Genomic DNA, 25,840 nt, shown 5'->3' with positions numbered 1-25,840 from the left:
ATGTACCACAACATTTATGGGCACAAGGTCCGACTGATGTAGGTTGCTTGCATATTACACCATATCGTGTTACTCTCAAGCAAGGAGTTGTACTACCCCGAATCCGACAATACAAGTTACCACCTGAGGCTGTAGCAGCCTTATTGAAGATTATTGACGAGCTCATTGCTCAAGGAGTGGTTGTAGAAACTGACTCCAATGTATGTAATTCTCCAATCATCCCGATTCTTAAACGAACTGACCCAAATGCACCTCCAGTCTACAGACTGGTGATCGACCTTCGAGAATTAAACAAATGCATCATACCCCAGTACCCGGTAGTCCCAGACATCTCTTCCCTATTGACTGCCATTGATTCCGAAGCAGCGTTCTTTACTGTCATAGACCTCAAGAACGCCTTCTTTAGTGTCCCCATTCATCCGGAAAGCCAGTACCTTTTCGGATTCTGTTTAAATGGCCGTAGCTTCAAATTTGCACGTGCACCTCAAGGGTTCACAGAAAGTCCTAGTATTTACAGTCAAGCACTGAAACGACAACTAGACAGTATTCACATGCCAACTGACACTGCCCTGCTCCAGTACGTCGATGATCTATTGATCACAGCCCGTACAGAACGTGACTGTGAACGTGCATCACTGACAGTCTTGTATTTTCTGGCCGAAAAGGGGCATAAAGTATCCCCTTCGAAGCTCCAATTCTGTGCCCAGCAAGTGGTTTACTTAGGACACTTGCTGTCCAAGAGGGGGAGACAGCTAACACCTCAACGCATCCAGTTAATTGCACATTTGCCACAACCCAAGACACAAAAGGAAGTACGGGCCTTCATTGGCCTCACTTCTTACTGTAGACAATGGATTCCCCAGTATGCATATCTAGCCAAGCCACTCATACAGTTGACAACACAGGAGGCAGCGACATCGACTGTCCTCCCTTGGACTCAGGAACATACACTTGCTTTTGACGAATTGAAGAAAGCCCTATGTCAAGCACCTGTTTTAGCGACACCATGTTACAGCAAACCTTTTACACTTTTTGTCACTGAACGCGATGGCACAGCATTGTCTGTCCTCACACAAGATCAAGCAGGAAAACACAAGCCCTGTGCTTATTTTTCTAGTACATTGGATCCAGTAGCCCAGGCTCTGCCTGCGTGCCTCAAGTCTGTTGCAGCAACAGCTCTAGCTATCAGACAAAGCGATTCCATAGTATTAGGACATCCTCTGACAGTACAGGTTCCACACTCCGTGTAAGTTCTTTTAAACAGAACACAGACTCAACACTTGACCATAGCACGACTGACAGGATATGAATTGACACTGTTTCAGCCACAAATAGAAATCAGACGTTGCAACATATTGAACCCAGCTACACTGTTACCCTCAATTACAGCAGATCTCGTACCACATGACTGTGTGGAAGTCATTAATACCGTAACGAAGCCAAGACAAGACTTGACCGATATTGCATTAACCGACCCAGACCTGACACTTTACGTGGATGGTTCATGTATGAGAACAAGTACAGGAGAGTTAGTAGCCGCATATGCAGTGACCACTGAAACCGAAGTCATAGAAACACATCGGATTGACACACTGTCTGCTCAAGCAGCAGAGCTCATCGCTCGGACCCAAGCCTGCATACGAGCCAAGAACCTGAAAGTAAACATATACACGGATTCACAATACGCATTCGGAGTCGTACATGACTTCGGCGTTCTCTGGCAAGAGAGAGGTTTTCTGACCTCCCACGGTGCCAAGATACAGCATGGTCCCCTCATTCAAGCTCTGTTAGAAGCAATACATTTGCCTACAGCCATAGCCATCATGAAGTGCAAAGCACATACGAAAGTCACTGATTTTATTTCCCAGGGTAACGACCTGGCAGATCGAACAGCCAAGCTTACAGCTCAGACTCATACAGACATTCCAGCTGACACGACAAAGACAGATGTACCATCACTGACGCATTGCATGACAGTCAGGGATCCCACACAAGATGTACTTGACATACAGACACATGCCACTCCAGACGAAATCAAGAAATGGACTGAACAAGGAGGGGTCCAGACAGATCAGGGATGGTTGACGAAGGGAAAAGCCACATGGTTTCTCCCCGACTCAATGGTTCAAGTTATCATCAATACAGCACATAGTCCAGCACATTTAGGAGAAAAAGCCATGTTAGACAGCATTCAGAATATATCGTTCAACAAGCATTTACGTGCAGCAGCAAAACAGAAAGTACGTACCTGTATGATCTGTTGCCAGTTCAATCCAGGCAAAGGCATTCCCGTGGAACAAGGTGGATTTCATCCTCCTGACCATCCTTTTGAAGTCCTCCAGATGGATTATATCCAGATGGACAGATGTCGTGGATTCAAGTACGTCCTCGTAGTTGTATGTGCCCTTTCCAGATGGACAGAAGCATATCCAGTCCCAGATTACACTGCCGTAACCACTGCCAAGCAGTTGGTTCGTGAATTTTTCCCGCGATATGGTTTGCCCCGTGTCGTGTATTGCCCCGTGTCGTGGACAGCCATTCTCGTCCGAACTTATGAAACAGGTATCACTCCTGTTAGGATACCAGTGGAAATTCCACTGTGTACGACATCCCGAGGCAGCTGGCCTCGTCGAGAGACACAATCAGACTCTGAAAACACGTTTAGCGAAGGTCTGTGCAGAAAAAGGCGTTGATTGGATGGTAGCCCTGCCGGTTGCCCTCTTTTACATGCGTATGGTAGCCCATTCTAGAACTGGTTTGTCCCCCTATGAAATTATTTTCGGTCGTCCCCCAAACATGTGGGGTACGCCTATGCCTCGCAAGATCACAGATGTCGACAGTAATATGCTGACAGATTACCTAGCTTCCTTGATGTCTGCACTACACTCTTGTCGTTCACAGGTTGCGGCTGCCTTCCCGGACAACACCCAGGGGAAACCGCATGAAATCGTTCCAGGAGACCTGGTCTGCGTACGCAATTTTGATCGCTCAAGCCCTCTGGAGCCCAGGTGGAAGGAACCCAAACTGATGTTGATGACCACGCAGACCGCTGTGAAGATCGAAGGAAGGAATGGCTGGCTCCACTCCAGCCACGTTAAAAGATTTCATGGACTGTGTCCAAAGACTTTTTTCAAGGACTGCCCTGATACAGACTCTAAACTCCCCCTGTTAGAAAAAACTCTGCAACAGGAGTACAGAACTAAGTTGAGGTCTAGTAAGTCAGACAGCGTTTAATTGTTTAAGTCACCCCTGGGTGAAGCGGTTAGACAGGTTTCTGACATGTATGAGATAGACCCAAATAGTGAGAGAGATAGACAGAAAGTCAAGAAAATGAAATACTGTAAGAATCTGCACAGCAGATGCATTATCACGTTGCTTTTTATGTTTTTTCTGAGTCTTACGATTATTGTTATAAGCTGGACATTACATGTTTTCTTTCCTCCTCATGGTTCACATGTACATACTTCTTTCAATGATACCGTAGAGCACACTTTCAGTGACCTGCCCCCACACGAACTTTCCTATCGACTTGCAATGCGCAACAACACTTTTATCAGTATGTTACACCATTCTCACCAGACCAGCAATGTCACCAATTGTTGGGTATGTGGCCGACTCCCTCCCTATCAGAAATACAAGGGAGCTCTGCCTCTCTTTCCTTATCCGTTTTCACACAATGGTTCGTGCGGAGCATGGTTTACTTTAATGTCCTCATTAGACAGTAAGTCCAAAGTTTCCCAAGGCAATTGGATATGGGGAGATCTGAATACAGTTATGAATAGAGCATGTTTCCCAGACAAGGAAGGTCTTCCCCAAAGGACAGGAACCGATCTAGAAAATGAAGTGTATGGATTAGGGAATTTTACACTTAATCTCATGATTCTGAACGTCCAGTCCGAGACTAATGTGGACTTGCCATCTATTACAGTTTTACCAGTGAAAGGTGAATTATGCGTTAGAAAGAATGGTTCAGTACACCTAGGACACAGCGATTGTAATACTGTGGTCGAATTCAGTGATAAAGGAAAGTCTACTTTCAAAGCTTCCCGCCATTCCTATTTTATTTGTGGGTCAACAGCTTATGTACGTCTGCCCTTAGATTGGGATGGAACATGTTACATTGCATTCCTACTGCCACCTGTTTTTCTAGCCCCACCTGATTATCATCGTAATTCACGTCTTGTGCATGTAAGACATAAAAGGGAGATCAAGACCCCAATTGTCGATCAGACCGAGACAACATGGGAGCAATACACAGATTTCAATAAAGGATTCTTTTTCTTTGTAGGTCCTGTCCAAAACAGTAAACTGATACGCAAATTGGCCAGAACCCTTGAAGCAGTAGTGAATGAAACTACTTTTGCCCTAGGTAACTTGACCGAAGAGCAGTCTGCTATGAGACTTGTTGTTCTTCAAAACCGCCTTGTCCTGGACGTCATCCTGGCCGATAGGGGCGGGGCTTGTAGAGTGATCGGATCTAGTTGTTGCATTTTCATTCCTAATAATGCACCGTCAGTATACAAAGCCATCACAAGGCTTCATGAGATAGCTCACCAGATGCACCAGAATCTAGGCACCTGGACTTGGTCCGGTTGGTTCTGGAGTGTGATATCCGCCTGGGGATGGAAGGTATTGTCATTCCTAGGAATAATACTCCTTATAGTATTCAGTTGTTGTCTTTGTCTACAATGTGGGCCAGCGATTTGCGGCTTGTGCGCCACAGCTTGTATTCCCCGTCCACGCCCACGATCCCGTGCTCGAATGAGAAAGGACGAGCAAATGATGTTATACGAACAGATAGATGGTCTCATGAACATAGATATATCCTGAAGGGAACGTAGGGGACAAGGAGGGAATGAGGAAAATCGAATTTTATATGACCAGGTATGTCCCCTATCGTGTACCCCAACGTTCCATGTATGTGCATGACCTCCATGCATTTTCCCTCCATGGCCGAAAATGAAGACGCATTTACATTTGCGTCCAACGTTAACATGTTATCTACCAAGTCCTCCAAGAAAGCAACATTAATTTGGTTTCTAGACCCATGTTGCCAACGTCTTTACATGGTGCACTTTTAACGCGAAGCCACGTTTTCCTGGCTCAGCCGAGCTGGGCCCTGAATTGAGGCTCCGAAGTCTCTTCTGTCTCTGAAAGCTGCCGTTTAGGTATGCATCCCTGACCTCTGCCTTACTTCCTGCCCAGCGAAGCGGTGCCCGGCTCGGCCTGGCCTGCCTGCCAAGACAGTATTTTGCCTACAGTTATCTGCTCAGCTTCCTCGAAAACACATTCCAGTCTAGTGAAATAGGTAAACATATTCCCGGCTGCAGAGTAAAGGGCCCGGCCTTCCTGTCTCCTTGCAAGCGATTTACAGCACCCGTTACCATGGTAGGCCCATGGCCCCCGCGCATTGTACCAAGACACGTATGCACCCCCTAGCATTCAGTGATGTATGGCCCCTGCCCGAGAGACCTTTTACTTCAGACAACACATCCTCCAAACATGAGATATCAGATAGGCTATAGGTGCAGGTCGTTCTGACATCCCAGACACCAAGACTCTTCTACTAGGGCTAAAGTCAAGTCCCCCAGCTCTCCCCAGTTACACGTCTTTACCACGTCATGCCAGTTGCGCGCGCACACAGAGTAAGGGTTTCTGCTGACCCTGCAGAATCCTCCTATGCATCCACCCACTTATGACACTTTTTTGTGACGTTTCTAGCACACACCTCCGTGTACGCCTATTACACGCCTTCTTTTACGTTGTTCTTATCTTCTTCTTTTCACTTGTCACGCCTACTGTATTCAATGCAATTATACTGTTTTACTATATATAATGTGTGATGTTAATAAAATGTTGAATATCTCTTCCTGAACCCTCGTGGTGATGGAACTCGATGTCCAGCTTCTCGAGTTGCTTAATTAAAGCCCGTATGACTCAGATACCACGGACTCTGCCTCTCATTTTACTGAGCTATCCTTTATTGTCATTTAATGTATAGAAAAATAGTCCCGGTAATTTTATTTACCACACGATGGCTAAAGGCCCTCCTAGAGCAGCGCATGCGCGTAGCCGAGGCGAGACCTAAAAAATAACTGCTAACAGAACAGAATCGGTTAACACGCTGGGAGAGGAGCTGGACCGAATTCAGACGGCAGATACTCACAGTGATCAAAACGGACCGCAGTTGAATAAATAGTGACATAATAAGCAAACCCTTATTACAATTAGATCCAACCTTACTACTGGAAGTTTCCCCACTACTGTACAATAAGAGTCTTAAAGCAGCAAAGTTAGAGCAGAAGCAAGAAGTAGGAGGAAAGAAAAGGCTTACAAGAGGTGAAGCTGCTTTCCAAAAAGAAACCAAGCTTCAACAGCTGTCCTTCAGGTAGAAAAGGATAAGAAATCTTGGGGCAAATGTTCTGCAACTGGGGTGCATCTCAGAGGTGCTAGAAGGTGATCTGTTCTAGTCAGTACACTCTATTAGAAGTCACAGAGTGACAACGCTACTTCAAATACTTCAAAGGTATACAGTAGTAATCAGTACACCGCAATGGATGCTGCAGGGAAGGAAAGCTACTAGAGGTATACAGTATTAGTCAGTACACTGCGTTACATGGTACAGAGTAAGAGAGTTATTAGAAGGTATACAGTACTAGTCAGTACACTACATTACGTGGTACAGAGTGAGAGAGTTATTAGAAGGTATACAGTGCTAGTCACTACACTGCGTTACATGGTACAGCGTGAGAGAGTTATTAGAAGGTATACAGTGCTAGTCACTACACTGCGTTACATGGGACAGAGCGAGAGAGTTATTAGAAAGTACACAGTACTAGTCAGTACACTGCATTAGATGGCACAGAGCTACAGAGCTACTCCAAGCTATAATGTAATAGCCAGTACAGTGCATTAGATTGTACAGAAAACAGAATTGATCCAAGACATACTGTACTAGTTAGTAATCTATATTAGATGATACAGAGCAAGAGAGCTACTCGAAGGAATACAGTACTAGTCAGTACACTGCATTTGATGGTACAGAATGACAGAGCTACTCCAAGGTATACAGTTTCAGTCATATACTACACTGCATTGTAGATGGATGCACTACATCAGAGTAGATATATGCGCTAGGTTAGTGTAGGTGCATGTGCTAGGTCAGTGTAGGTTCATACACCACGCCACTATAGGTGCATATGTTAGATTAAAAGTATGCGCTAGGTCAGTGTAGGTGCATGGGGTAGCTCAGGGTAAGTGCACAAACTACAACAGTGTAGGTACATGAGCTAGGTCAGTGTAGATACATGAGCTAGGTCAGTGTAGGTGCATGCCATAGGTCAGTATGTGCTGGGTCATTGCAGAAGCATGTGTTAGGTCCCTGTTGGAGCTAGAACTCAGGAACACAGAAAGTGTTATGCAGTACATGCCAAATTCTGAGGTGCAATTCCATGCCATCCCATATTTTACTATGATCCCACCCCATATCACATCACACCATCCCATTATAACGTTCCATACCATACCGCCATAACATACCATTTCATAAAACTCCAATCCACACCATCCAATCGCATCTTATCCCTTCCTACCCCATACCATACCACCATAACATTCCATGCCATACCGTTCCATAGCATACCACACCATTCCATCATACCATATTACACCATGATACCTACCCATAGCATACCACACCAACACATCCAATCATAATTTTCCAAACCATACAATACCATACCATACACAATCTCATCCCTTCCTATCCCATACCATACGAACATAACATTCCATACCATACCACACAAAACCATACCATACCACATCATTTTTATGAACCATAACATACAGAGCTAATCGTCACAATGATATTTACCTTTATAACTCTTCACCTCCATCTCTGGGCACTGAATCTTCACATTATTACACCTGTAATAAATAACACACAGATCTTTGTATTAAAGAGCAATGACGGCTACAGGAACAAAGGATGAACATCACATAAGACCTGTATTTCAAATAAGATTCAGTATTAAGAGCAGCGCCTGCGGACTAGTGCTCCGTGTGAGTTACTGTTCATACACAACAGTCAAAGCTCTAACGATATCCAAAAGTACCTTTAACATCTTATGACAGGATGTGGGTGTTCTATGGCAGATAGCTCAGTGAGACCAGTGTGCTTCATGTGAGTCCACAGAGTGCCTCAGATTGGGTCGTCTATGAGCGGTGATTCGCTCAGTGAGAGGGGGGCTGACTAACAGGTTACATCTGCTTCTGGTGGAGTCTTGTGTATATAAAGTACGCACAGCCGGAGATTGGCCCCAATAATGCATGCATGGCTGGAGGGGTTACGTGTGCTCCTAAAACACTACAAATTCAGATGCCACATTAGTTAGGAATATATAGCCAATCAGGTAATAAACAAGTGGTCCGTGTCTGCTTTAGAGAAGAGTAATTTATGATTTATCATGTCTGTGTTGCTTAATTAAGTCAAACACCGGTAAGACATACCAACAATGAACACAACAACATACCCTGCTATCTAAGAGAGCATTTTTCAAAACGTACAGTCAATGTAAAACACGAAAGCGTCAAAGAATTGTTTATGTCCAGTATATTTAATTTTATATACTTGAAACAGATCAAAAGTTAATTTAGACTAAAGGTTGCTCAAGGGACGGGAGAAGAATGGGTGTGCTCGTGAGGAGTAGGACAAGGTGAATAGTCACTAATATTCAGAGTTTATACATTTCTAATGCTAGGCAATGGACTGGTAAAAAGACCAGTACAGAAAGGCCTGTCCCAAACAGATTATTGATAAAAATGTTTACAGTTTTTTTAAAATGCATAAATGCAACATCAAGCGAAGGGGATGGGATGAGATACAGGCCGTGCTTTTGCATAGAGGGTAACTTATACCTCCACTGCGAGACTTCTTCAGGACGAAAGAGGGGGCAACCTAGGGGTGAAAGATCAACTGTGTGTTAACTGGCGCCTATTACCCAATCCGGGAGAGAACTGAGTGACGGTATAGTACTGACCTAATCCTGGTGCCACACAGGCATCTCAGGTAAACCACTGGAGGTTGAGTAGTTAATGGCTCTGTCAGGGCTTTCTGTGGAAAAACCAATACTAAAATTAGTATGCATACAATTCTGCAATGTGACGCAAGGTATGAGGTGACTCTGATTCTGCACTCACCCATTAGTAGTGAGCTCTCTCCCGGATTGGGTAATAGGCGCCAATTAACCGAAAGTTGATCTTTCACCCCTAGGTTGCCCCCTGCCCCCCCTTTTGTCCTGAAGAAGACTCACAGCGGAGGTATAAGTTACCCTCTATGCAAAAGCAGAGTCGAAACGTCGACGCACCCCACCCATCAACGGCCTGTATCTCATCCCATCCCCTTCGCTTGATGTTGCATTTGTGCATTTGCAAAAAACCTGTAAAAAATGTTATCAATAATCTGTTTGGGACAGGCCTTTCTGTACTGGTCTCTTTACCAGTCCATTGCCTAAGCATTAAAAATGTATAAACTCTGAATATTAGTGACCATTCACTTTTCCCGACCCATCACTAGCACACCCATTCGTCTCCCGTCCCTTGAGCAATCTTTGTACCTTCCTTTTGTATAAATTACCTTTTGTTCTGTTTCAAGTATATGAAATTAAATATACTGGACTTAAGCAATTCTTTGGCGCTTTTGTGTTTTACATTGACTGTACGTTTTGAAAAATGCTATCCTAGATAGCAGGGCATGTTGTTGTGTTCATTGTTGGTATGTCTTACCAGTGTTTGACTTAATTAAGCAACACACACATGATAAATCATAAATTACTCTTCTCTAAAGCAGTCACGGACCACTTGTTCATTACCTCATTGTACCCAGATCTTCTGGCAATTATTGGATTACCCCATTATTTTGTAATGGGCATTTAGCCAATCAGAACACAGCAATCGGGCGCTCCCCATGCCAGACATCGGGACACGTTACCCACTGGCCGCATTGTGCCCATGCAAGGTCGAGGCCACCTGGATTATCCATTTAAAATAATTTATGACTCCAGAGGCAGCAACTTATATTCCTCACCATACAAGGATCGCCAGAATAATTTTCCTGCTAAAAATGAACTTTCTAGAAGACTGCTGCAGAGTGATTGAAATTTGACCCTGTGCCTGTAACTCTTCTCCCGGCCGCTATGTTTAATCGAACTAACGGTTTCTCTTTTGCCAAACGCCTCTGGTCTCTTGTTTTTCACAGATCTTTCATGTTCTAGCAACACCATTATAGAGATGCTCTCCTTTAAAGGTGGGAAAATCAGCCCCCCGGTATCTATGGGAGGGTGAACATCATTAAGATGCTGGTTCATCCCAAGGTGATCGTCTTGTTTAACACTAAACCACTTCCTTTCCCCAAAACGCTTTTGCAGAAATTGCAAGGGAGGGTCGGAAGCTTTATATGGGCGTCCAGGGGAGCCGGGATCTCATGAATGAAGCACAGGAGGAGACTGAAGCAAGGAAGGGACAGAAGCTTTATATGGGCGTCCAGGGGAGCCAGGATCTCATGAATGAAGCACAGGAGGAGACTGAAGCAAGGAAGGGACAGAAGCTTTATATGGGCGTCCAGGGGAGCCAGGATCTCATGAATGAAGCACAGGAGGAGACTGAAGCAAGGAAGGGACAGAAGCTTTATATGGGCGTCCAGGGGAGCCAGGATCTCATGAATGAAGCACAGGAGGAGACTGAAGCAAGGAAGGGACAGAAGCTTTATAGGAGCATCCTGGGGAGCCAGGATCTCATGAATGAAGCAAGGAAGGGACAGAAGCTTTATATGAGCATCCAGGGGAGCCGGGATCTCATGAATGAAGCAAGGAAGGGACAGAAGCTTTATATGAGCATCCTGGGGAGCCAGGATCTCATGAAAACAGCTCTGGATGAGACTGTTATGCTTTCCAGTTCAAGAATTCCAGGCTCTTGGCTGGAGAGCTGGATAATTCTTACACGAGTCAATTGTATAGAGCTACGTTGAAGCATTTAGGCCTGAATACGTTTTTTGTTTAAGTTTGGGGACCCAAAGTTTTTAAACAAGTTACGTTGAAGGTGCTCTTAACAACCCTGAGGGTGTAGGTCTTCTTTAGGAAAATTCTCTGGATAGATTACAAAGCAGAACCAGCACAATTTGGGGCTCTCCTGGAACCCCCGTTGTAGCTTAAAGATAAACTTAGTTATCTTCCCCAGCATGGCAACCTTTCCACCTGGGGAGACTTCAGGGAGGGTGATGCCCTCATCACATAACAACAGATATCCGACATGTTTGGGGGGGGAGGGCTTTCCAAATTTAATTACCTTCAGCTAGGTTTTTGTCGGTCATCCAAAAAAGTTGTTGGAGGTGAGCTGTTCAGTGCAGGATTTTCTCGAGTGGGTGAGAGCGAAGCAACAACCTAAGAAAGAGGTTTCCCATCGGTTTTGGATATTTATTTCTACAGCAGATGAGAAAATGGGAGTTCCATCCCTGCACTGGGAAAAGGATCTTCCAGAGCTGGCTACAGAGCAATTATGGTGAGTATCTTTAAATCTGTCATACACTCTGGTCAAACCAGCACTTCATCGCTGCTCTAGAACCTTGGATCAATAAACACACAATCCCGGCCACTGTAAACCCCGTCTTCCCTGTTCTAGAACTTTTAATGGGATTAGCGCAGCATACTACCTCTGCAGAGAGGAGAGTTCACGTCACTATATGCTGCAACCTCGAGGCACTGTTACTTCTTAGGATTCTTCCTTCATCTTTGGCTGAACTTGTCTGTGGCATCCATAGGATCTATCTGTGATTTATCCTACGGGGGATCCATAGGGTCGGCAGGGGCATTCATTTTATTATTGAAATATAATATTACCGTCTTGACTCCTTCTTTGTGTGTACAGTTGTGAGAACGAGATGTGTTAAATAAGAACCCACTGTGCACTGGAAGCCCCCACGTGCACGAGGATGTGCATCCAAAGCCCTTTATTCAATCCCAGTCTGGGGTTATTTACACCTACAATGCATCCATCAGATGACCTTTAATGGGTCAAATGTGGGATGCAATGAATGCTGCAGCCAAAGCCTCCCAGCTCCCACTGGTTCTCCCTTAAAAACATATTGGCGTTGGTTTACACCCTTCAGACACTGAGCAAAGGATGTAAGGGGGAAGGGCCTTCCTGATAGGATGCCTGGGGAGAAGCTGGACCCCACCCTAATTACACTTCTAAAGATTCACACAAGGAAACTGACATCAGGCCTGGCCTTGCCTTTGTCACCCTGGACAGTTTAGAGACAAGACCAGGGGACCGGGAAGAACTGACCAGAACCAGTTTTGGGGTTGGTTGGGGAATTTCCCCACAAAAAGCGGACACCAGTATGAAATGAGGACTTTCAGAACATATCATCAGAACACTCCTGGTCATGTGGAAGATTCAGAAGAAGGACTGCCCTGCTGCTGGAAGGACTGCCCTGCTGCTGCAAGGACTGCCCTGCAGCTGGAAGGACTGCCCTGCTGCTGGAAGGACTGCCCTGCTGCTGGAAGGACTGCCCTGCTGCTGAAAGGACTGCCCTGCTGCTGAAAGGACTGCCCTGCTGCTGAAAGGACTGCCCTCCTGCTGAAAGGACTGCCCTCCTGCTGAAAGGACTGCCCTTCTGCTGGAAGGACTGCCCTGCTCCTGGAAGGACTGCCCTGCTCCTGGAAGGACTGCCCGGCTCCTGGAAGGACTGCCCTCCTGCTGAAAGGACTGCCCTCCTGCTGAAAGGACTTCCCTCCTGCTGAAAGGACTCCCCTGCTGCTGGAAGGACTGCTCGCTGCTGGGAGGACTGCTCCGCCCCTGGAAGGACTGCCCTGCTGCTGCAAGGACTGCCCCGCTGCTGGAAGGACTGCCCTGCTGCTGGAAGGACTGCCCTGCTGCTGGAAGGACTGCCCTGCTGCTGGAAGGACTGCCCTGCTGCTGGAAGGACTGCCCCGCTGCTGGAAGGACTGCCCCGCTGCTGGAAGGACTGCCCCGCTGCTGGAAGGACTGCCCTGCTGCTGGAAGGACTGCCCTGCTGCTGGAAGGACTGCCCCGCTGCTGGAAGGACTGTCCTGCTGCTGGAAGGACTGCCCTGCTGCTGGAAGGACTGCCTTGCTGCGGGAAGGACTGCCCTGCTGCTGGAAGGACTGCCCTCCTGCTGAAAGGACTGCCCTGCTGCTGGAAGGACTGCCCTGCTGCTGGAAGGACTGCCCCGCTGCTGGAAGGACTGTCCTGCTGCTGGAAGGACTGCCCCGCTGCTGGAAGGACTGCCCTCCTGCTGAAAGGACTGCCCTGCTGCTGGAAGGACTACCCCGCTGCTGCAAGGACTGCCCTGCTGCTGCAAGGACTGCCCTGATGCTGCAAGGACTGCCCTGCTGCTGGAAGGATTGCTCTCCTGCTGGAAGGACTGCCCTGCTGCTGGAAGGACTGCCCCGCTGCTGGAAGGACTGCCCCGCTGCTGCAAGGACTGCCCTGCTGCTGGAAGGACTGCCCTGCTGCTGGAAGGACTGCCCTGCTGCTGCAAGGACTGCCCTGCTGCTGGAAGGACTGCCCTGCTGTTGGAAGGACTGCCCTGCTGCTGGAAGGACTGCCCTGCTGCTGGAAGGACTGCCCTGCTGCTGGAAGGACTGCCCTGCTGCGGGAAGGACCGCCCTGCTGCTGGAAGGACTGTCCTGCTGCTGGAAGGACTGCCCTGCTGCTGGAAGGACTGCCCTGCTGCTGGAAGGACTGTCCTGCTGCTGGAAGGACCGCCCTGCTGCTGGAAGGACTGCCCTGCTGCGGGAATGACTGCCCTGCTGCTGGAAGGACTGCCCTGCTGCGGGATGCACTGCCCTGCTGCTGGATGCACTGCCCTGCTGCTGGAAGGACTGTCCTGCTGCTGGAAGGTCTGCTCCGCCTCTGGAAGGTCTGCTCCGCCTCTGGAAGGACTGTCCTGCTGCGGGAAGGACTGCCCTGCTGCGGGAAGGACTGCCCTGCTGCTGCAAGGACTGCCCTGCTGCTGCAAGGACTGCCCTGCTGCTGGAAGGACTGCCCTGCTGCTGGAAGGACTGCCCTGCTGCAAGAAGGACTGAATTGCTGCTGGAAGGATGGCCCTGCTGCTGAAAGGGCAGCCCTGCTGCTGAAAGGACTGCCCTGCTGCTGGAAGGACTGCCCCGCTGCTGGAAGGACTGCCCTGCTGCTGGAAGGACTGTCCTGCTGCTGGAAGGACCGCCCTGCTGCTGGAAGGACTGCCCTGCTGCGGGAATGACTGCCCTGCTGCTGGAAGGACTGCCCTGCTGCGGGATGCACTGCCCTGCTGCTGGATGCACTGCCCTGCTGCTGGAAGGACTGTCCTGCTGCTGGAAGGTCTGCTCCGCCTCTGGAAGGTCTGCTCCGCCTCTGGAAGGACTGCCCTGCTGCGGGAAGGACTGCCCTGCTGCGGGAAGGACTGCCCTGCTGCTGCAAGGACTGCCCTGCTGCTGGAAGGACTGCCCTGCTGCTGGAAGGACTGCCCTGCTGCTGGAAGGACTGAATTGCTGTCTGAAGAGGAAGGGTTGGACCTGTTTGCCTAGGTCACAGGCTACCCAGAGTGACTCTAAGGGTTAGTCGACTGATCTCCTGTGTGAGCGACATTGACACCACAAGCTTCTAGAGACCTCCCTGCAATTGCCCTGCTGACCAGTACCAACTTGACCTGCCTGGATCTGCCTGAGCCTGCTGTTGGCCTGTAGGCTTTATAGACTGTGCACTCTTGTGATACAACGCAGGGATCCTGATATGGTATAGCCTTACAGAGCGTAGACTCTTGTAATATGACGCCAGTCTGATGACATGATGTATCCTTACAAAGTATAGTGTCCTGTAATATGACACCTGGCTCCTGACATGGTGTAACCTTACAGAGTGTACACCCCTGTAATACGATGCATAGATGCTTACATGGTAAAGGCGAACACAGTGTAGACCCTTGTAATAGGATGCCTGGTTTCTGACAAGTTACAGGCTTACAGATTGTAGACTCCTGTACGACAACGTCTGGACCACAACATGGTATAGGAGTACGGAGTGTAGGCCCCCGTAATACGATGCCGATTCCTGACATGGCACAGGCTGTAGACTCTTGTAATATGTCGCTTGGCTCCTGACATGGGATAGGTGTACAAAGTGCAGACCAGTAATACAATGCCTGGATCCTGACATTTTAGAGGCTTACAGAGTGTAGACTCATGTAACAAGATACCTGGCTCCTGAGATGGTATAGTGTTACAATGGAGACTCTTGTAATACGAAGCCTGGCTCCTGACATGGTATAGGTGTACAGAGTGTAGACTCTTTTTTTATCACATCTTTTTATTGAATATAAGACGACAGGAAAATCCAATCAATATTATCAGGCTTTGGAGAGATACATAATAGAGACAGGATCCCCCACTTCACACAAGTTGGAACTCGACGTTATCATAAGTCTACATCACTACATACATTTGTGACTACATTCCCGCCCATGGCCATTGCAGAGGACCTCATTCCTGAAGCAGAGCAGAAGTTCATTCCAGTGACCCCCAACTCTTTTCCCACTTACGGGGGCAACCGCGACCCCCATAGATCACCATCTCCACCACCATCATCAGCCCATATCACGCCTCCAATCCTTGAGCTGTGGTGGTGATTCTGCGCTCCACAATCTTGCTATCTTCCTTTTGGGGACCATGAGGCCTAGGGTGACCCATATTTGCTCCATGCGGCCCAGGTCCGTGGCCTTCCACACATTCAGGTGGCAGCACTTTGCCGAGGGAGACGAGCCCCCACCTCTGACACTGTTTATAAAAGCCACCACTGATGTCCAATAAGTCTGCATTGCTGGACAGTGCCAGAGTATATGGTAAGAGGTACCTTCTCCCCCACACCCCCGCACGCGAGCTGATTCAGGGCTCCTTCCCATTTTGACCAATGTATTGCAAAAGACATACGCCCTGTGTGGTATCTTGAGTTGCACCAGACGAAATCGTGATCTGATCGCCATCTCTTTGGGAGAGGCTAGGGCTACCAGCCAGTCCTCATCCTCCATGTCTCCTATGTCAGTACCCAACGTTGCTGGAGCTGAAGCAATGTGTCGGATGCACTGTTAATTCGTTTTTTATACGTTAAGGAGATCGCTTTGCATACCATGTAGTCATCTAATATTCTGTTTTCTAACAGGGATGCTTCAGGTCGGACCTCCCCTTTAGGGACCGCTGCCATTAAAGTTTAGGGTAAACCAGAACGGCCAGAGATCCTGAATCTGGAAATGAATCCCTATGTAATGGAGGAATTTTGCTCAAAGCCCTGGACCTTTTCAGACTCAAAAGGACAAGTAGAGAAAGGGTTGTGAGCGTCAGCTGTTCTCTTTTTTTTACAACGTTTTCTATGAAAAAATTATAATTAGTGAAATGGACTCAAATCATGTGACAAAAAAAGAACTATTCTCACTCAAACCTACTCGTATTGTGTTACATCCAAATAAGGAATTAGCCTCCTGATGGGTATATATACGTGGCTGCGATAAAGTGTGGTGGACATGAAGGTATCAGAAGGTTTCTGGGTCGACGAGGTAATATTCATGCTGTAAGTCAGGAAACGGCAAAACTGTTCCACCCGTCCATAGATCTCCCTCCCTGGAGAAACCTATCAGGTCCCATTTATCAAAGCCGGGTCTTCGGCCTAATGTGCCCGGTATTCCTGAGTCCCATAGCGGTGTTGTCTGGGTGATCCTACCCTCCCAGTCCAGTGTTTTAAGAGTTGTGTGCCACAGTTGGACCGGAAGAGCTGTGGGTCCTGTGAGGATCATATATCATGGGGAGGTGTACAGTGATCGTGTGTATTCAAGTGGCCGTAACACATAACAGTCCATATGAAACGCCGTATTGGCTGCAGGCCGATGTACCCATTGGTTAACAGTGGTGAGCTGTGCTGCCTGGTAATATCTGTGGATGTCGGGCAATGTAATACCACCGTCATACGAGTCATGTGTCAGTTTTTTGAGGGCTATATGAGGGCTATATGAGGGGCACCCCGTCCCACAACAAGGTCCTTAATTCAGTCTCTATAGTCCGGAAGTAGGTATCGGGGACTGAGAATGGTGCATTTTGCACAAGTAAAGAAACCGCTGCAGTGCCATCATCGTGGACAAAGCAGCTCGTCCAAGAAGGGACAAGGGCAGGGCCCTCCAGTGGCAAACTCCTGAGATTCTGTAGGGGACCCTGGAGATTATTGTCATAGAATGAGTCGGGATCGGTGGTGACATAGATACCAAATATCGGAAGCCATCAGAAACTACCCTTGCTACACATCCCCTATCTTGTCACGAAGAGTACCCACAGAGAACAAATAGCGTCCATTTAGACCACTTAATGGTGTATCCAAGTACCTACCGAAGGTTGTGAATATTTCCAGTATACGACTCAGGGAGACGCGGGAGCTGCTATATACAATAATATATTGTCAGCGTACAGAGAAATTATGTATTTCCACTCCTCCATCTAGTGTAGGCCACGTATCAAAGGGTCAAAGAATTCACAGGTCATCAGTGGTTCTAGAACTAGGGCATACGAGAGAGGCGAAAGAGGGCAACCCTGTTGTGGTCTCACACCTCAAGGGGAATTATCTAGAGGTTTTCGCATTAATGACTACCCAGGCCAGGGAATTGGTGTATAATAATCGTACCCAGGACAAGAACTTGGGGTCGAAGCTCATCCGTTCCAGCACAGCAAAAAGGTATAGCCATTCCACAGTGTCGAACGCCATACGAGCATTAAGGGACAAAATAGTTGCGTCTTCTTGTATAGAAAGGGCGAGCCCCAACATTCCGTGGAGACATCGCAGATTGAAGGTCGTGTTTCTACCTGGCGTGAAACAGGACTGGTTTGGATGTACCAATTTGGTAATAATTTGAATTCATCTAAGGGCTAATAGTTTCACCAAAATTTTGATCTCAGCGTTGAGGAGGGAAATGGGTCTGCAGGAGGAGCAGTCCTCAGCTGGCCTACCCTCCTTATGAAGGACCACAATGGAAGCGAGCCTTTGGTCTCTGGAGAGCACCCCCTTTTCCCGACTCTCCAAGTACATTTAAAGTAAGTGCGGTGCAATAAGAGTCATAGTAATCTTGTATAACTATATCGGGAGCACGTTCTGACACATTGCTTTGCCTGATGCGATATTGCGAATCGCTTGGACAATTGTGTCCTCTGTAGGATCACTTTCCATGAAGGCTCCGTCTTCAGTAGGGAGTGTAGGAAGTCGTAAATAACAGAGAAAGTCGTGGGAATGTCACATATTCGTAGCCCCGACTGGGGAGTATAGGTGCTTGTAGTAATCTGAGAAGGCATTCGCAATATCTTGGGGATCTGTAAGAAACACCCTGGTGCCCTGAGAGATCCCGGTAACCCATTGAATCGCCTTTTCCCAGACGTGGGTCCCTTGCTCACTTTGCCACTGAATTCAAACTAGCCTGACTGATGAAGGGTGTTACCCAGAAACCGGTCACAGGATGCTTGATTCCGGTTCAGGGAAGACCTGGCTTGGCAATTCGGGCTGGACTTTTCCCATAAGGCACAGAGTCAAGACTGATTTGCATATAGCTGGGTCTGAACTGAGGTTGCGAAGCGAGCTAAAAAATTATAATGGATTCAACCCAGATCTGTGACTGGGGGTGAGTGTCTGAAACGTTTTGGCACTCCATACATCATCATCTCCTTGTGTTTGCTTTGTTCACCCTAAGTTGGCAGGGTATGCCCAGACGTGGGCCCCTTGCTTACTTTGCCACTGAATTCAAGCTAGCCTGGCTGATGAAGGGTGTTACCCAGAAACAGGTTGAAGAATGCTTTTTTCCGGTTCTGGGAAGACCTGACTTGGCAATTTGGGTTGGACTGTTCCCATGAGGCACAGGGTCAAGAATGATTTGCATATAGCTGGGTCTGAACTGAGGTGGCGAAGTGAGCTAAAAAATGATGATGGATTCAACCCAGATCTGTGACTGGGGGTGAGTGTCTGAAAAGTTTTGGCGCTCCGTCCATCATCTCCTTGTGTTTGCTTTGTTCGCTCTAAGTTGGCAGGGTATGCCAAGACGTGGGTCCTTTGCTCACTTTGCCACTGAATTCAAGCTAGCCTGTCTGATGAAGGTGTTATCCAGAAACCGGTCCCAGGATGCTTGTTTCTGGTTCAGGGAAGACCTGGCTTGGCAATTCGGGCTGGACTGTTCCCATGAGGCACAGGGTTAAGACTGATTTTCATATAGCTGGGTCTGAACCAAGGTGGCGAAGTGAGCTAAAGAATGATGATGGATTCAGCCTAGATCTGTGACTGGGGGGGGGGGGACTCTGATGAATCTCCAGAATGGCATCATCGTCATCCAAGCCGGTTCGTAGCCCCCTTCTTGCTGACAGTACTCCAACCATCCAACCACTCCCAGCCCTCTTCTGGGGATATGAAAAACCATGTAAACCACTCGTAATTTAGCTGGGAAGAGCATTGCACATGTTGTTGTGTCGCACTCTACGTTCAAAGTCCTCCAGTCAGGCCTCCATTGGAGTATTAGCCTTTCGTAGATCGTGAACTTGGCTTTTGAGGGTCTCAGTGTCTAGGCCGAGAGAGGTGGTAGTGTATTTCCTTCACTCGTGAGCTCATGTTCCGCAGATCCGCCCTCATTAGGGATACCTCATTCGTGACCAAGCCAATATGTATTTCCAGCGAGGACTTTATCCCCTGGATCGAGGCCATGATATCTTGCAGCATCAAGCAGTCCTGCCCTGACGGAGGTGGCCCCACAAGCAGCGTTTGGTCTCGGGTCTCTTGGCAAAATGGGTGCGAGCTGCCCTCTGAGGCCCTGGGCCTAGCCTGTACCCGATCATCAGTCGTAGATAGGAGGTCTTTCCTCCACTCTTCCCCCCAGCAGGCAGCAGAAAGCCCATTAGACTACTAGGGATTATATTTGGAGGGGGGGCACCCCCTTCAGGCAATGGGTAATGCATCCCCCTACCCGCAGGCCCAAAAGTCTTTCTACTCCCACGGGGGTATATTGGCAGCTTTTACCCACTAGACACCCAGTGGAGGTTGGCACGGATAAGGGTAGTAAAACTTTTTTTTTAAATGTAACTCACCTTACTTCCACCACATCTTCTCATCGTCCCCCCTCGTCATTGCCCTGCTCTGGCCAGAAGCAGGAAGCAACCAGGCCCCCCTGAGCCAATCACAATGATGCAGTGAAGAGTTGTGATTGGTCTGAGTGTCGTGGTTCGGCGCTCAGCCAGGGACTGGGAGCGTGGGCATGGTCTCGATCCAGGCTGTAATGCAGCCTGCATGGAGAACATGCAAAGTGCGCTTGATGGTTTGGCATGCCAGAGACGGCCGGTCAAACTGTCTCGCGCACTGATAGGGCATACCAGATAAAATGATAATAAACCATGGTTTATTATCATTTTATTTTTATTTTGTTTACCTGCTGGAAGGAGGGGGAGCACTGTAGACACCAGGGATGATTTCTGGGGGGAGACATGGGTGGGATTGGCCGACCCAGGCATTGGACCTAACCCAACCCCTTAAATGAACCACAACAGTCTTTCTGTCCAACCCGGGGGACAGATGAGGCCTTAAACCCAATCTGCTCCAGTGGGAAGGGCAGAAAGCCCACTAGACACCAGGGAGCTTTTGTATTGCTACTAGGTGTGGGAGGTTACCTGCCCACACATCGTGCCTAGCCTCCTCCTCCAATGTGACGCCAAAGGTCTTTCTGCCCCCTTGCAATGTTCAACACTCGGTCCATCAAGCCCTTTGGTTTTGCTTTGTTTGCCCCAAGTTGGCAGGGTATACCCACATATGGGTCCCTTGCTCACTTTGCCACTGGCTTCAAGCTAGCCTGGCTGATGACGGCTGGAATGCCAGAAACCGGTCCTAGGATGCTTGTTTCCGGTCCAGGGAAGACATGGCTTGGCAGATCAGGCTGGACTGTTCCCATGAGGCACAGGGTCAGACTGATTTGCATATGGCCATGTCGAACTGGGGTGTCGGAGTGAGCTAAAGAATGATGATGGATTAAACCCAGATCAGTTGACTGGGGGTGAGTGTTTGCAATGTTCAACACTCCGTCCATCATCCTATTTGGTTTTCCCTTGTGGACTAAAGCATCCCCATCTTTTTTGAAAGAAGGGTAATTTACATTTTGGAAGCTTTTTTTTTTTTTTATTACATGCAAACCCCACCTGCCTCAGCTCTTGGCATCACTGCAACACAGGTCACCACTCCTGGCTGCTGCAGATGTGTTCTCCCTGCAGTATCGCCACCGTAGGCACCAGCCTCAAGGTGTGACTGACTACCCGCCTGCTCCACTCTGCGTGCACACATCCAGACCACCCAAGATGTCTTCCATCTTCGCCATCAGTCCATTTGTGATCTCTTGTTCATCCTCTCCACAGGCACCTACATGGAAGGTGTGCCTGGACAGAACATAAATGTACTTTGCAATCAATGGTGTTTTGGAGGAGAGGAAGAGAGAGCTCCAGATTCTCACACACCCTTTTCGGTCCAGTCTGCTTCACACTCCATGGTGAGTGCATATATTTTGCACCCCTGGTACACCCTAACTATGAAGATTCCATACTCTGTCAAATGAGATCGAACCTTGATGGATCAATGGATGAGTTTTATGCCTGGTTAAAAGACCTGGCCAGTGTGTGCATGTTAACTGATGAGAGCTCAATCCATAATCAAACAAAGAAGATAAGGACATCCAAACCCACTACCCTTAACAGGAGTCTTCAAAGTGGAACTCGCTCATGAGAAACAAGCAGTCAGGGCAAAGGTGCACATTACCAAAGAGTGCAGGAATGCTGCCAGGCAGCCACAAGTCATCCGTTGATTCCGTTTGCCTCCACTGCTGAGCTGGACAATCTTCTCCTGGAATGCAACAGCCTGTTTCATGGCATTGGGTGTTTGAAAGGAAAGACTGTGCATCTGCAGATCGATCAATCTATTGACATTACAGAGTGGCGATTCATCTCCAGGCAAAAGTGGAAGAGGAGATATGAAGGCTGGAAGAGGCGGACATCATCGAGCGAGATTATGGGTCCACTCCTTGGGTTTCCACAACTGTTGTCACCCAGAAGCTCAAACAGCCAGGAGACGTGTGGCTGTGTGTGGACATGCACCTCCTAAATCAGGCATGCCAAAGAGAACAACATATCACGCCTACAGAGGATAGACTAATAAATGAGATCAAAGGAGCTATCTTGTTCTCCAAAACAGATAATAAGTCAGGCTATCACCTGCTGATGCTCGACCCCACTTTTTGATACATCAGGTCCTTCTCCTCACACCTGGGTCTGAGACTATGCACAAGATTAAACTTCGGAATCTCCAGTGTCGCTGATGTTTTTGAGAACACCATCCAAGAATTTCTATATGGATTGACTGGATTAATTAACATCAGTGATGACATCTTGGTGTAGGCACACAATGTGACAGTCATTATTGTGTCCAAAAAGTCCTACAGTGCCTCCAAGCGGCCTCAGGCTAAACCCTGCAAGTGAGACTTTCTAAAGCAACACATCAGTTTCCTGAAACAGAGATTTTCAGCGGAAATGGTGACTCCGAATCCCAGCAAAGTCAAAGACAAGAAATCTGCACTCACACCAGCTTTCATGAAAGGAGTAAGACGTTTCCTAGGCATGATGACATGCTGTGGTAAGTTCACAAAGAACTTGACAGCCTTTACGGATCTAACCCAGGCACTTACAAAGACTGATGTCAAGCAATGGTCATAGAGGGTAGATAGAGTTTCAACAGATCAGGTGGCCCTGGGCAGGGAGCGTAGGTAGGGGCCCCGGAAGAGGGGGTCTGGGCGGGGCGGAGCGTGGAGGCCAGTGAAGAGGGGGGGGGGGGGGGGTGTCAGGGTGTTTGGAAGTGAAACAGAGCCGAAGGCCACCAAATCCCTGCCCGGGGGCCGCCACACAAATATGTATCCATTCTCAGAGGATTTTTATATTAAGGATATATATTGGCGTGGTGGCCCCTGGGATTTTGTGGCCCTTGCACATGCCTGAGGCCGCCCCTGAACAGACCAAGGATGGGACACCGCAGTAGCTGCTGCTCCCTCACCCGCTTCTCCAGGCCCGGGACTCCTGCCTCACAACTCTCCGAGCTCCACACGGGTGCCAGCGCCGCCCTCAGCCTCAGGGAACTAAAGTTCCCAGCAGCCTCCAGGAGGCGGGCTTGGCCCGTTTTCGCACCTCGCTGCAGATTATTCCTTCTGCCGCTCCCGCCTCGTGGGAGCTGTGCGGGCAGTGGCCGAGCAAAGCCTAGGCAAAGGGTGAGCCTGTTTATGCCCGTCAGAAACAGGAGGAGGCTAGGTCAACCCTCGTACGCCCACAGTTTCAGTTACAGTGCTCTGTGGCTTTGTCCCCTGACACCGTGCCAGGTGCTCTCTCCTCAGCCCAACCTGCACCAGACTCCCAGTAGTTACTGTCCAGCTGCGCCCCTCTTGACCCTGGCAGCCTGGGCCAACTGCACTTGAACTTCCAGACTAGCTTCTTCCCCTTCCCTTTCTCTCTGCCTGCCCGACCTATCCCTTGCCCGCCGGCTCTGCTAGAAACGTCCCTTCTGCTACCTGAAGCCCTGCCGCTCCCTACACCTCGCCTCACGCGTCGCTCCCCGTCGTGCTTGCTGTCTCCCCCTATGGGCACCATTGGCACCACAGCGAACCCACGTAGCAGACGCGCAGAGTGGGTATGCCGTGCATGGACCTCACTCTGCACTAGGTCTCCACCCACAACGGACTGCCTGTGCTTCACATCAGACGAACTTAGAGCCCTGGACTCCGGATGGCCCCCCAGTCCTTCGCAAGTTTATCACCCCTTACATAGCCACTAGATCCCTCCGTTCCAACACAGAAAACCTCATCAACGCCCCAAGATTTAGGAAAGTTCGTTCAGGAGGAAGACGCTTCTCGGTACAAGCGGCCCGTCTTTGGAACTCCCTTCCTCGTGACCTACGTCTCGAACCTCAATATCTGCGTTTCAGGAAGTTGTTAAAGACACATCTTTTTCCCTAGTTCCTATGCCCTCCCCGTGAACTCAGCCTCGGTCCTCAGTTATACTGTTCTAGGGTTCTCTAGCGCTGGGATACCTCCGGGTGACTATGCGCTTTATAAAAATAAATAATAATAATAATAATAATAATAATGGCAGAACAACTGCTGCGCCCAGGCCTCACCCAGGACCACAGATGGCCCTTTCCCCTGCCGGAACTGCCGATTTACCTGTACCAGAAGAGAAATAACTGATACCACGTTCATCAGCCACAACAAGTCACTCACACTCAACAGCAGGGCCGTGGCCAACCCCTTCAGAGACATCAACTGCCTGCTGAACAACGCACGCTCTCTTGGAAAAGACTCCACAGAAATCTAGCAAACCATCACCACCCCAGACATCGTCTTCATCCCAGAGACCTGGCTGAACCCCGCATCAGCACCCAGTATTGCCACAGCCATACCAGACGGATGCAAGATCACTCAGCGAGACAGGACCACGGCAGCATCACAGCCATAATCCACGAAGAGACTCTCAAATGTGCAACCACCACAGACAACACCACCCCCTTCATGGAGCACCTCAACTTCCAACTCCAAACGAACAGCAAACCCACGATTGGAGAAACCCTCACCTACAGAACCCCGGGACTCCGCCCTCCCTTCTGCAACCCCTTCTCCAACTTCATCGCTCCTATCACTATTGAGATGAAACTATCTTCCTAGGAGACCTCAACTTTCACCTTGAAAACATTGATGACACCAACTCGGCTGACATCCTAGAAAGTATGGCCAACCTCAAACTTGAGCAATTAGTCACCGACCCCACTCACATCGCAGGAAACACGCTTGACCCTATCTTTACACCCACACTGAACAGCTCACCTGGACCGACCACCACTGCGTCCACTTCATCATCTCAGAGCCCCTCAAAACCCCCACCTCCACTGCCAGCGAAACATGTCGTAGCCGGACCAAAGCATCAGAACAATGCTGGATCAACACCCTCAACTTTCACCTACCTACCTCCACAAGGACACGGAACAAGCAGTGGACAACTTCACTAAATGGATCACAGCAAGCGCCCTGAGGAATCCTACCATCCCCAACAAACAAACAACACCTCCAGGAGCTGAACTAGTACACATGTTATGGAGCTGCCCCCGAATAGGAGTGTACTGGAATACGATAACCAGGATATTACACACATGCACAGGTCAAGCACTACCTTTTGTATACCTCCTGTATCAATTCAGGAGGACGCCTGCCACCAAAGTAATGTCTAGGTTCCAAGACTTGGGGATCATAGTAGCTAAAAGGCTCACTCATTGTTCGCATGGGCCAAGTCCGAAAGCATCTTCATCAAGCATGAAGAAACGTTAGAACTGCGTTGAGAACCCATAGCAGCATGTTGGGACAACCTCTTAAATAAGCTGCAACAGATAGAGGGCAGTGACCCTGAGGATTCGCCTGGTTGCGACGTGGGCGAATAGATGTAGCGAACCATACTCTAACCATACACTCTAACGGGCGTATCATGATATTCCAAGGGTGTACGCAGACCACTTAAGAATGTGAATAAACGTGGACAATACGCAAAGGGGACATTGAGTAACACAGCAGCAAGGAAACATTACGCAAACATGCCCGAAGATGGAGAGTTTGGAGGGAATTTACTAAAGAATGAGGCCTGAACATGGCTTTAATTATATTTCAACGCTGTTTGGAAGCAGAGAAGGGATGTTCTGAAGACTGGCATCGTAGTTC

The 25,840-nt window shown here is 48.6% G+C and overlaps 1 protein-coding gene across 1 annotated transcript in view; it reads right to left on the bottom strand.

The window, feature by feature from the left end:
• LOC147668405 (E3 ubiquitin-protein ligase TRIM11-like) overlaps positions 1-25,840 on the bottom strand; it is a 117,196-nt gene that overhangs the window by 20,497 nt on the left and 70,859 nt on the right. The window contains exon 5 of the mRNA XM_086948573.1: positions 7,877-7,929. Within this exon, the coding sequence (XP_086804699.1) occupies positions 7,877-7,929 (53 nt within the window). The remainder of the gene's footprint in view (positions 1-7,876; positions 7,930-25,840) is intronic.

Source organism: Lissotriton vulgaris, unplaced genomic scaffold, assembly GCF_964263255.1.
Source record: "Lissotriton vulgaris unplaced genomic scaffold, aLisVul1.2 SCAFFOLD_815, whole genome shotgun sequence".
NCBI lineage: Eukaryota > Metazoa > Chordata > Amphibia > Caudata > Salamandridae > Lissotriton > Lissotriton vulgaris.
Note: the sequence above shows the minus strand (reverse complement) of the source record. Positions and strands in the feature narration are given on the sequence as shown.